General features: G+C 36.9%; 1 protein-coding gene across 1 annotated transcript in view; it reads right to left on the minus strand.

Annotated features, from left to right (window-relative positions):
- Positions 1 to 259: 259 nt before the first annotated feature.
- Positions 260 to 13889, minus strand: part of NTNG1 (netrin G1) — a 147576-nt gene continuing 133946 nt past the window's right edge. Inside the window, exon 9 of the mRNA XM_030455432.1 lies at positions 260 to 486. Within this exon, the coding sequence (XP_030311292.1) occupies positions 260 to 486 (227 nt within the window). The remainder of the gene's footprint in view (positions 487 to 13889) is intronic.

The raw sequence follows: 13889 nt of genomic DNA on the forward strand, positions 1-13889 counted from the left end.
TTGCAGCTGGCATTGATTGGACAGAATAGGCAGCTGCCAACTCATCTCAAGTTACAGGTGAACAGTCTTGACACAGAGCCCTGTCCGTAACTGATTAATATGGCTTAGTTCAGTTAGGCCTTCTCAGTTTGGATGTGGTTATTTTTAATTCCATGATTCCTTTTAAAATTTCAGTAGCATACGCTGGGATTTTGTTTTGTTTCCATGTGGCACATTCATTGGAAGCAGTCTGAATGTGATGCCCTCAGCCATAAGCAGCCTAGCATATGCCAAGTCCAGTTGCTCCTAGCAGAGCAGTCAGCAGGAACAGCGGCCCGTGTGATATTGCCCCCTGGCCAGAGTTTCGGCTGCAACCACCTGGATCCCTTTCACACTTCAACTTCTCACACAAAATGCCAGTGTAAGCTGGGGGGCACAGGCATCTCACATTGTTGATGCATGTTCCTCCATTCTGGCAGTGCAGGAGTTCATTGTCACACACGTTTGCTGCAAGACAGCAGGGGAGGGAGGGACAGAAAAGCAGAATTAATACAAGTTCATCTACAGGAGAAACCCTGCACAAAACCCAGAATTAAAACACTCCCTCCTCCTTCTTCCTGAGATGTGTAACCAGGGGGTTAAAAAAAGTGTTTCAAGCTGGAATTTATTTTATCTGCAATAATTTTTTTTTAGGCTCTAGTCTGGGAGAGCCATAACATTCACTTCAGACCACTGACTATAAAAACATTAATCCATTAATATGTATAATGATTAATAATGAAATAATACAGATATTAATACATTCTTGTGCCAGTGTCTGCATTTTTATAGTTACTACAGAACTGGAACTGTAGGCAGGTATGCTGTTATTTGAAAAGAGTGACGTATTTAGAGCTTTTAGAAAGTAGGAACAGTGGTAAAAATGCAGCATGGCATTGCTGAAGTAAAGAGATCTGTATGAGAAGGTGGGTTTTTATATTCAAGAAGTGCATGTATTAATGATATGAAAAAATTATGCAAAAAAGGCAAGCACAGGCAGGAAATTCAGCATGCTATTTAATGGGGATTATATGCCATATACATATGGAAATAACAGATAATGTTATTTCCATTTGAGATCAAATATTTCTTCTTAATTAGATTTCTTACTTTGATACAAGGGTTATTGGCATCTTAGAACTATCATAGATATTGTACCCTGATATAGTAACTTCAGAAGTCAGATTTGAAAAAAGAGTTAAAAGAAAATGATACAGGCAAAAGTTTTAGAGCTCCACAGTATTATCAGATTTGAAAAATTGACAGGTTTACTTCTTATTACTTAAAGTCATTTGAAATACTTCACTAGGTAAGTTTGTAGATATATAAGGATCAGGCTACTTAAATGGGTCAATCTGTGTTTTATTTCTGATGACATCACTAGTGAAATATGTACTAGTCTACAGATCTGTCTTCCATAGGAGAAGCAATTTTAGTGAAGATCTTGCACCTACTGTCCAGGCAGAACTTAACAGCGAAAACTTCTGCTCAGAGAATTAGAGAAGATTGGTCGGTTTAGAGGCAGACTCAACACAGTATGCTGGTTATGCCCCACTTAGCCAGGAAATAGCCTAAAGAATTCACAGTTGGCAAAAATATTGTTAATTTTACTTTAAAAATGTATATTTTTTTGCTGCAAAAAGGTATGGTTTTATTACTCTGAATTTACTTATTTTTAAAGCAACACATATAAGAATTAAAATCGAAACAGTCCAAGTTCTTAAGTGATGCAACCCTACATAAATCTGTACAATTCTGTGCACAGCAACTTTACTGGTAATCTTATCTGTCCTGGCTTGCTTTCAGAAAAATAATTTTCTTTCTATAGAAGGACTCTCTGACAGCTGCTTTCTCATGTTCAGCATTCAAGTGGTCCAAATAATAATGCAGTGTGTTTGAAACTCACAGATACAACTGAGAGACAGCACTTGCAGTGATTCCTTTAGCAATCAAAGATTTAACATTGTCCGCTTTCTGAATTATACTCTGACTTGAATATTAAAGCACAATAACACGTTCTTGATGGCAAACATATGTTTGAATTTTGATGTTCTATATATGCATTTTTAAAAGCACTGTTTATATTATGTACAAGAAACAATAAATCACCTCTGAATAAATGTGATGAGATTAGCTACCCAGAGAAATATAATAGGCCAAAACCTCCCACTTTATTTTAAAAGTCAGTATTTGAGTTACATCTCTTAGAAATGAGGCTATGTATCTTTATAACTGACTTTATTATTCATAATGTATATATTTAGCCATTTCAATATGCAAAATCAAAATACTTTACATGATGGTACAGCTACTGAATCTGCTTGTCCTAGACTGCTTATTGCTGGGATGCTTCCTACAGTTCAGGCAATGAAAGTCATGAAATGTCTATCCCATCAATACTGACTATTGTTTATCTTGAATAATTGAGTGGGATTCAATGCTTAGTTAAATGCCACTTTTAAAACAGCAGATCAGATTTTCACTTTGTGTTTGGTATGGCATGTATTATCCAAATTTTCCCAGGCATTCATTGTACATGTATTTTACAACATCTTTCCTATTTTTAAACTTACTAGGCAACTATGGCCTGTTATTTTAAGAGGCCGTCAGCCAGATTCTGATCTGGAGTTACAGATTGCTGGAGATGGTGGCTGAAGTTGTGTTTTGCTACACGCTGGCAGTTCTCCCTGATGCAGGCTGCTATCAGATGCCTCTAATCATTGTTGTCTACAAAATTCTGGATGCTAGAGATGCTGATTTTTAAATCAGACCATTTATTCCTCATTAGAAATTTTTAAAAAGGATGTAACAAAAGCTTCTTCTTCCTTATTCTTACATGCTTTTACAACCTTATCCACAGAAATGCATCTATGTAAAACCAGGTATGTTTTAGTGTTCTCAGCAAACTATTCTGTAGCTGAGAATTCTTGAATTTTTAACCACCTTTTTCATTTTCCTTAGTTTTGTCCTTGGAGCTCTCTTTGTACATACACATGTCCACACATATATTTATCACGGGGGTTTTTTGGACAATTTTACTTTAATTTTATTCTAACCAACTCTTAACAGCATTTCTTCCTTCTCAAAAGCATGATCAGAGTTACTTTTAAACTTTGATATCAACTAACTTCATTTTATTCAGTTTAGGAATTGAATTAGCCATAGCTGATGAGCGTAGCATAATGAAAAGTATTTTCACTGGAGCTCTTTCACTGGAATTTAAAACAAAAAGTATTCTTTAGCCAAAAGTAGCGGACATGCTGCCAAGATCAAAGCAAGGCAATTGTATTAATAGTTGTTATACAGGTTAACAATGTTTCTAATGTTAACAGGGTATTTTTCTAGGATATGCATTATGTTTATTTTAGAAGAGGCTCTGGGCTTTACTCAGAGATGGCATTGACTGCTGGGAAGGGTAGGAAAGTCCGAGGGTATTGCATACCCTGTGCTCCAAGCTAAAGTCCAAGGAGAGCTGGTGCAGCTGGTGCTGGTAAGTGCTGGTGGAGCCCCAGCATGTGCCTGGCCCTTGTCCTTGTGCTTCCCCAAGCATCAGGAGCAGGGAGCCTGGAAATTGGGAGCTTTCCTGCCCCTTGTGCCCCTCCCACCTTCTCTTCCCTGCCTTGCCCTTTGCCTCTTTTTACTCTCCAAGCAGTGAAATACTGCAGAGAGGTGCTGAATCAGATCTGCCTTCATCATTAAAAGAAACAGTAAAGAAAAATTGGTTTGAATTATTCTGAAAGGCACCAGCTATCAAGTTCTGATCAGAGAATGAAACACAGAGAAGGGATGCATGCAAGTAAAAGAACTAATTCTGAAGTAATCACACATGTCTATTAAGACTTGTGTGGCTGAACCAGCTGTGGATTTCCTAGCAGATCTTCATTAATTAGAAGGCAGAGCATCAAACTGATCACTTAAGAAACAAAACAGGGATATCTGATTTGCTCTAGAGATCTTTGCAGGCCTTTCTGGGGGATACTTCTGAGTACGGTCTCCAGATCTGTGCTACTGAGGGAAACAAAAAATTGAAAGTAAAATAAAGAAGTATATTTCAAGTTATTTTCATTATTCATCAATTTACAGTCTAAGCTACAGTCTGGTTATGGGGTCCTTTAAACACTGCACAAAGGAGAAAGAAAAAAAACATATGTACAAATGGGTATCTATTTCACACTCTTTTGTCCTTAAAGCAACTCTCTTTTCCTCCTCCGAATCAACAACACCCTGCCATTAATGAGACATTACTATTTTTGAATAAAAACCTAAACACATTTTCCAAAGTAATCATTAATAAAATATTGAAGCCTCCTTTTTAAAGGATAAACCCTCTGTAAATTACAATGAAAAATGCCTTGCCACAGCCACAAAATATTTTTGATTTGTAATTCCAGTGTTACTACATTGGGGAATGCAATAAAAAAGGAAAACAAAGGGGAAATTCCTCATCTCTCAAGCAGATCATGCACTTCAAGGGGTGAGTCATGTGTTAGTGGTTCACAGAATTTATATTGGGTATTTAATGAAATGTACAGAGAATAGCATAATTGTTTGACAAATGTCTACTTTCCTCTTAATGTTCAAATCTGGATAATACATGAAAATTTCTGATTCAACTCAACTTGAATACTTTTGCAGCTTTTTTGAAAGAAATTGTGGCTGATTTTAGTTCTGACGCAGTAATACAGACAGTAATACAAATGCAAGTCTTGTTCTCTTCGATCTGGTGGACCATCTCAGGCAGAGTATTGTGCTGTTGGCTGATGGTCTTTCTGGTTACTGTGCCTGGGCAGCTTCAGAGCACATGCACAAGGCTTTTGGTCTGCCTACTGCGAAGACAGAACACAATTTCTCTTAGCTTCCTCTCATTCCTGAAAACCATTCAATAGAGGTCTTTCTTCGTGCTGCCTTACTCTTTGTTCAGCTAGCCTACAGTAGCATCTTATTCATGTAGGTCAACCCCATGAATATGAGCAGGGACAGGCTATTGTCTTAAAGGAAATGAGCATATTCAAAAGCACATCTTTTTTGATCAGGGATAGGTGATGTTCACTTTCTGCATCAAAGTCTTGATTTATTATGAAATTTCATTGTTTGTGGGAAGAGCATAAAGACCATTGGTGATAAATCGAAAGAAAAAACTTTTTTATTAGAGATCCTCTCCTCCTTTTTAGAATTCTGATGTCTTCCTTTCAAGCAATGTTCTTTATGATGTCTCCCATCACTTTTTGTCTTCAGTGTGCTCTTTTTGTGGTATGATTTGTTACTGCCTTCTCTCTCCTTCTCTCTCTTTTTAAAACGAACTATTCACTTTTCTCTTTTTTTATCACTTGTGCATTATAGTCCCTGGACAGGTCGGTAGGTTGGCAGCTCTGAATGTATTACAAAACATTTTGGTCTATTCTAAAGCACTGATCCAAGCTTTGACTCTACTTCTGCTGCAGTGAATTCTCCATACAATTCGTCAGTAGTTGGTATGAATGGGACTCCTGAAAACCATGAGAATTTTTTGACCTTGGATTCCATCCATTGTTCATAACTCTGAAAGCATGCAGGTCTAGTGGCTGAAGAAATTATTCTTGGCTGTACTATTCTCCAGTGCATCTGTTTCCTTGGTAATTCTTACCTACTAAAAAATGTTACTTGAATTCATTTATGAGGCAGTTTTCAGCACCTATCCTAACAGAATGTTCATCTCAGCATAATAAGTGAGTAAAAGACCTAGCACACTGAAAGCCATTTTTCCAGTAATGATGTTCATATGTAGCTTCAATATATGCAGTGGTTCTCTATATAGAGAGAGCTGTGAACAGCACATTGAAATGCCATGAAAAATTAGGAGGTTTCATCTCACTACATAAATAAATTCAGTAAATTGAATCAAATCACAAGAAATTTCTTGTCAAATAAGGAATTAGTTCATATGAATACTAGGAACAAATCTGTAATTGACATACTTTAGTATCTAAAAATCTGATAATTTAATCAATAAATAATAAAAATAATTGCAATATAAAAGAATTTGCAGGAACTGTGGAAGCTTCTGTGTATGCCTATTAAGAATATGGACATCCTCAGATACATACAGCAGCCATGCACCAACCATACAGCAACCTCTGCAGTCATGAAAAATGTTAGTAGCATTTTCCCCACAATGTGTCAATTTAGACATTGATGGAACTGGGAAATGCAAACACCCTAGCTTCATTCAAATGCAAAGGTTTAAAATGCTTTCCAATTGTATCAGAGTAAAAGTGACAACAATCAAAATATTTTCAAGTTGCCAGAGTTAGCAAAAACAAATGATTTCCATTATTTGGAAACAATCCTGAAAATATAGCATGTCTCCTTCTCTGTTAAAGACCTGTTTGTTGAGCTCAATTGACTCAGGAGATTTCACCCATATAAATTAAATATTAGGAATGAGGATATAAGGGGGGAAACTTACAGGTTGTCAGGCTTCCTCTGAAAGCTTTCAACTCTTGCTGTTACAATTAGCATTGCACACGACAAAACCTCAAATCTTCATATTTTATGTCTCTTATTAATTTGTATAAACAGTGGCTAACAATGGACTTGGATGTTTTGTCACTTAGATTTCTCCTCCTGCCTGTCATTCAGTTAGGTCTGCTGTTAGATTACTACTGGAATTTAATTTGTTGCCAGTTACAGTTACTGCCAAGCAGTTTAAGTTTCCTGTTACCATGAGTATACATGTCAGTGTTGATCAGACTTCTTCAGTGGTTTTAGACCAGAGACATAACTGATATGAGAGAGCTGCTCTTTTAACTGAAAGTATTCATAATGATAAGTTTTTCTGAAGTGACACTAATTTAACATTTGCTTTAGTGGGATCAGTAAAACTACCTTTGGATACTGTCAAATCAAGACAAGGTAGATGCTTTGGTAGCATGAAAAGGAAACAGATTTGTGCTTATCTAACAAGACAGAGTCTGAAGTCAAGACAAAATAAATCACTGTAGACAAGTACAAGTCTAAAGCATAGCTTACTGTGTCAAAATTACGGTCACAAAATGACAAATTCTGATACAAGGATGTCTAGTGCAAAGTTGAAACAATGTTGTGATTAAATATGTTGCCAACAATACAAGGAAATTAACATTGACCAAGTGGGAGCAGTTCCCAGTCAGACATCTCCATCCTGACTTTTCCAAGAAGTGTCAGTTAGAGGCATGACTGAAATGTCACTTAATTTTTTATCAAACCAGTTTTGCTAAGTTACCAGGGAGTAAATGAATAGGTGTGTTATGGAGATACTGTGTTTGCTGAAAATTTCTGGTAGAATTTTTAGATTGCTTTCCTACACATAGTTTCTGTTCTTTCTGCACAGTTCTCACTTCAAAGCTAATCCAGTTCTAATCAAATTTCAAAAAACCTCTTCTGTTTCTACAAGAAGATAAAGCTACTATTCAGAGTTCTCTCCAGCACAGAGGCATGTAATGGATGATGATTCCTGTTTGCTGTAAACAAGTACTAATTTATTTTAGCATCCACATGACTATGCTTTGTTGATTATGTTTTACTACTTGAAGTGCCAAATCCTCTACAGAACAAATATCCTTATGTTATGGTATAAGGAAAGCAGAGGCAGGTTACTCTATTTCACAGGCTGTGCCTGCTTTCTCATTTTCCACTTATATTCTTAATCTAAAATCCTTGGATTTAATTAATAAAATATAATGAGATGAAACACATAAAATCTGTCAGGACAAGGGGGAAAACTGAATTTTGCGGTAGAAAAGCCACAGTTGCTTTGGCAGAAACAACACAAAATTGCCTCTTAAAATGGCTGAAAATAAATCCAGATTTACTTACCTAAGAATTATGGTTGACAATAATACCTTCTAATCTTCCCTGGTTTCAGGAAATGATTGATAAACCTTTCAGTTTTCTGATTATCAAGGTTCCTATTTCATACTTCTCCAAAAGAGGATGATTCCCATTGTGGGGGAAATCCCCAACCATACCTTTTATTGCTTTGCTTATGGAGGAGCACAACTGCATTGCTATGACCCTCATCATATTTTAGGATAATCTCAGGAGAGCATCATATCTGTAGTTTCTCAAAAGGGACTGCATACCCCTATCATTCATATTCCACTTAGGAAGCTCTAAGCTGCAGAGCCACTATTTCTATCTTCCTGGAGATAAATGAACATTCTTCTATGATCTGTCTTCTCTCTCCTTAACTAGGAAGAGAAGCAATTGAAACTAGAAGGCTAGAGGGGTTTTTGTTTGCTTTTGGGATTTTTTTGGTTTTGTTTTTTTGTGGGTTTTTTTGTGTTGTTTTTGTTTGTTTGTTTGTTTGTTTGTTTTTTATCTAGTGATAAGAGTAAGGTCAGGCTTTGGATGTAACCATTATCAGTAAAAACTGCCTAAGCAGTGCCATAAATACAAGCAGCTACTGGTGCCAGGGGGCATTTCAGATATTAACATGGAGATGGCAGATGTGTTTTAAGACCTGTGAGAGACTTAGACCTGTGGAAGTGGCAGCCCCCGCCTGGCAGGGTGCCTGGTGCCTGCTGGGGACCTGGGTGTGCTGACAGGCTGTGACTGCTGTGGGTAGTCCCTCCTTAGGGCTTCTCTGCCTGCATTCCATGTCTGCTCTGGTCCTGTGCAGCTGTGCAGCACTTGCTTGACATGGCTCTTGTGGAAAGACCTAAGTTGTGAGCAAGAGCTGTCAAAAGCCCCACCTGAGGTCTCCACTCAAGCACCCTCTGCCCACCAGCCTGCGGGTGCATTTGAACTCAGGCTCTTGCCTGGACCATCGTAACTTTATGTTACTTAATGACAGTATTAAAAAAAAATAAATCCTCTTCTAATGTTTTGGACCCCAAATATATGCTACATTTGTGCATGCGTGTCCTTTCTGGCAACTTGAGCAAAAATGTTTGTGATGTGTATGATATGTATGATCAAGAACAGGAGACTAATGAGTAATTTAAACTTTTTATTGCCCAAAGCTCCATAGTTATTTATCTTAATAAGATATGTCCTGGTTTTGGTACTAAGAAAGGGCTCCGTTTTTAAGAACCGATTTAGGATCACGCATGGAGTAAGATGGAGTAAGGTTTGTTCTGCAAATTTTATTTCACAATATTTGCTGTGTATAGCAAATGTAGAAAAATTGTTTGAAATCAAGGTAATAATTTTGCATTGTAATGGCTAGTATTTTAAAGCACTTAGTTGTATTTATTTTTTACCTAGAAGACATTTCATTCATGTCAAGTTAGAATGTTAATATCGCTATTCTAAAGTTATTTGTGATCTAAAATAATTTTAATCTTGGAAAATCATCATTACTTTGGTTTAAAGTCAGTTGCATGGGCATTTTTAAAAGTTAGTATCAAAATCTACTGGAAATATGATCAACTTCTAAATGACATAAAATAGTATTTGTAATGTAAGCATCAGCAATCTTTAACAGCACTATCATAAATATCAGATATTAAAATCAAATGGGTGTAACTAAAAAAAGGGAGTCACACTTATGTGTGACTTATTATCAGTCACATTACATTGACCAAAAGTAAATCTAAAGCTAAGTTTATATTTATATTGCATTAGGTGTCCCTCTTGTGTGCATTTTCCAAAACAGAGATTTAAGGTATCAGGATAATGCCCTACTTGCAGGAAACTAAAACACCAATGTACAAAGTAAATAGGGTAGATCCTCTTGGAAGATCAACATTCAGAATTTATGTGAATATTAATGACAATGAAAAGGTAAAGGTAAAACTTTTATAGAGCTCCTACAAAACATTAGACATGTGAGGGATATTTTTTATGTTAAAGCAGCAGCCCTGGGAATCAGATCTTTCTGAGTCTACACTGACTTACTGTTTTGAATGTGGATTAAATGCCTCAGAGTACTTTTGTTGAGCTAGCTCTAGAATGAGGACAAAACCCCTGCCCTGTAGGTCTCTCAAAGCTCTTCAGAGTAAGAGTTGCTATTGCCAGTGAACAATGGAGAAAAGCTTATGCAGAGGAAAGTCAAATGATTTGCCTATGCTAACAAAAGAAGGGAATGAAAGCAGCTCCTGTGAATTCCAGTTCTATTTACTGGTTGCACTTAGATAAATGCAGCAGCAGAGCTGATTACTGTTTCCAAGGGATTTTGGAGACTCCCAGCTACAAAAAGGCTTATAAACTATAAATCTTAACAAGAGGAATATGCAGTCTTCTCCACTTAAGAGTCAGATGCAGTTGCGTAAGGTGTTGAAATATTTAGACAATTAGAAATACCAATGTTATGTATCTCCCTCTTTCTAATCTCACAAGTCAGAACTATAGCAGCTTCATAGTTAAATATGAGGTATAGATTTGCAAATATTTTTATCCCTTCTGCTTTATCTTGTCCTTTACATATATTATCTATTGTTTTCTATTTAAAATTATTGCAGTAAAATTAAAAATTACAGTCAACAGGCAATATCTTATCTCACAATTAATTTTTGAGATACATTGAATGATAATGTGCTCCTCCTGTAAGTGGGTTTTAATTGGTGTAATGCTTTATTTTCCTACTCTTTTCATCAGCGTATCAATAAGATGACTCAAACAGCTGGTATGTAGCACTCAGCAAAAATTAGAACTAATAAATTAATGTATCAAATAATTAAAGCTATTAGTTGCTGCACAATAGTTTCCATCAACAATATTTATTGCTACACACTGACTTGCTCTAGGTATCACATTGTACATTTGTCTTCATGACAGAGCTGCCATTAGATGTGACAACACAGATAATAGATGCTTTCCAACACAATCTCCTTCAGGCACACTAGTTTTTCTGCAGTGTGCTAAACAGGTCTAGCCCATGTGGTAGACTTAGACAGTATTTTAGCTGAAAACACTTTTTAAACTGACATATCACATAATTTAGCAAAAATGTCAAAGATGCTCACACCAAGACATGAAATGACTGTCTTTATCTCAGTACTATGCTTCATAACATAACTCAAAGGCTCTGATTATTTTTTTTGTCTTTTCAAAGGTGATGTTTTGATAAGTACACAGTTAGAATTCATAATTCAGTGTTAAACTTGACCAGTACCAATAAAGACTGTGCACAGGCAAGCCATATATTTTTCATATTATGAATATGCAAGTTACAGCAATAGTAACAGGATTGCAGTAATCTCATTTTAGCAACTCTACATTTTTGCTACAATGTAGAAACCATCTAAAAACCAATAGACTGGTTTAAACTTAGAAAGACAGCACTCAACATGTGTGTGTTGGGGCTCATGTCAGACAAGTTCTTTCTACTGGCAGATAATGCCTCCAAATATGGATGTTGATACTACTTACCGTGAAAAAAATGTTAACATAATTAAAGATATTAAAAAGTCTAGAATTAAAAGTCTCTCGTGAGTAAGAACTTTCCCTCTGTGCTTTATAGGGCTCTTGCATTACTTTTGACATGCTGATTAACATACTTACATTTCTGTTTATCAATCCTGATGCACAAAGGTGTTAAGATGTAATTATTAGTGAAGACTGAAATAATCTGAGATCCTCAAGGAACAGCTAACTGCAAAATATGATTTCACTTGAAAGTACTTGCTTTATTTTATTTAGAATTATTTAATCTAATTTTTAGATTGTCAAGTCATGCCAGATATCTCTATTAATCTACACACAGGTAAAATAAACTTCTCTATAATCAGTGTGTTATATTTTCCTAAAGATAGATTGTATAAGTACCCTTAAATTCATGATGAAAAGAAGCACCTGTGTTACTCAGACGCACGTAAGACTGAAAAGCTGAAGACCTTGGTCATTTTCTCATGCTCCTGAAAAGCTGTGCATATAGAAATGTAACTAACTCATTTCATCAGCTTTGTTTTAGAGAAGGAAGCAGAACACAAGAAGTACACAAGTTTTATGAAATGGACTTCTGGAATGTTGTATGTTCTTTTTGAAACACAATGTCCAAGTTTATTTTAAAACATTATGTCTGATATGTTTCTTTGTAGAACTCTCAGAGAAAATGGAAACAGATTTCTGCTAAATGGAATTGGGATGATGAATCCCTATTTCCTGACAAGTTTATCTCTGGGTCCTGTCCTCTGCCCTCAGCCACCCCCCTTGCATACCCTGACACTCCTACAACTCCTCTCTCCTGTTTCTCCTCTTTCAGCAGCTGTGGCAGTGATGACAATGGAAATCTGACTTCAAGGATCACAACTCCAGAACTGTGCTGATTCCTTTCCACAAAGATTCCTTTTCCCATTGCCTCCTACAGTGGGAGACAGTGTTTACTGTGTGCCTGTGTAGATGGGTGCACATGATATTGGAGGAGTAGAAAAGGCCAGAATTCCAGGTAGGATGACTTCTTGTAGAACTTCTCTGTGCCTGGAGCCTTGTGTCAAACAGGCTAAACAACAAACTTCCTTCTGCTCCATGAAGCCAGCAAGAAGACCAACCTTTACACAGATAACCTCTATCTATGCTGTCTTGGCCAGGAGACACTCCAGCCTGGTTCCACGCAGGTTTCCACCAGCCCAGTGAAGTAAGATCATGGAAGTAATGCAAAACACAAAGATTTTTATGCTGCCCGTGTGAGACAGCATTTCTTAAGGGGTATCATGGCAGATCTGAGTGGGATTTTGGTTTTCAGAGGACTGCAAGAAAGCTACAGAGTAAGTAGCTGTTAGCCTGAAAGAGAAGGATGAGTGTTAAAGGGAAGTAGTTGGAACTGGAACAGAGTTTGAGCCAAAGCCAGGATGGGGTGGGAGGAGGTGAGGGAGATGCTCTGCATATCTTGGCTGGCTCAATGTTTTGTATTTGCAAAACAGTCAAGGTCTTCTAATGCTGCAGAACAGTGTGGGCTGCAGCATCATCACTAAGTTGTCATCTTGCCATTGAATAAAAGAGAAGATATAACTAGAGTACGCCTCTCTAAGCAACTCTTCAGTTGTGTTTTAAATCAGTAATGGTTTTGCATGAACTAGCAAAGCTCTCTCTGGTTGCTGCAGAAAAATTACAGCAGTATATAGCTGTACTTTGACAGGTGATATATATCTTGACCCAAATCTTTGAACCTTTGCACAAGATATGCTGTATACACGCAGCCTTTCACATTTCTCCCCAGATGTGGCATGTATGCATTTGTAATGTGAGGTATTTCCAACCACCTGGATCAATTTTTGATACATTCAGTGCTGCAATACACTATAGCAATCTGTCTGTGAAGTCACTTGCAATAGGATGCTTTCTCTGAGAACCTTGCAGAAGCCTCCTTGCAAAGGGCTGCATAAGATCAACATGCTATGTTTGCTCTCATTATTAATTTCCTTGCACTAACAAGCCCAGTTTAAATCTCAGTGTGGGATTCTTCTGTTCTTTAAATCAGTAGGAAGCAAGCCAATTTTTTGAACTTTATGAGAGCAACTTGTTCTTCTTGGACACTAGTCAGTGCGTATTGCCTCACTATCAAAATGCAACTTCAGCTCTGTAAAGAGTGAGATACATGTGGTAAAACTCTTTTTTACTCCCTTTGGAAATGAAATCCTAAACTCTTCAAATTAACAGTCCTATTTCAAGGATCTTCTGGCTTAAAATGAATGTTCATTTCCCATTTAAAGCATGTATAACACTCGGAGCTCAGTGATGCAGCATCACATTAACAGAACACCCTGCTGAACTGTCTCCTAAGGACAGCTATTTCTACACTATGGATACTGGAAGATACACCTGCATATTGTCAGCATATATGGGGACTGGTTAGTTAGAATGTGAGTAACAAAGCTAGAAGCTCTTTTGATTGTAGCCCTTGTGTATCCCTGACCTATGGCTGCTTGGTGCCCTTTCTAAGGCTGACCTAAATACCTATTCAAGGAAGAATT

This window comes from Calypte anna, chromosome 8 (assembly GCF_003957555.1).
Source record: "Calypte anna isolate BGI_N300 chromosome 8, bCalAnn1_v1.p, whole genome shotgun sequence".
Lineage (NCBI taxonomy): Eukaryota > Metazoa > Chordata > Aves > Apodiformes > Trochilidae > Calypte > Calypte anna.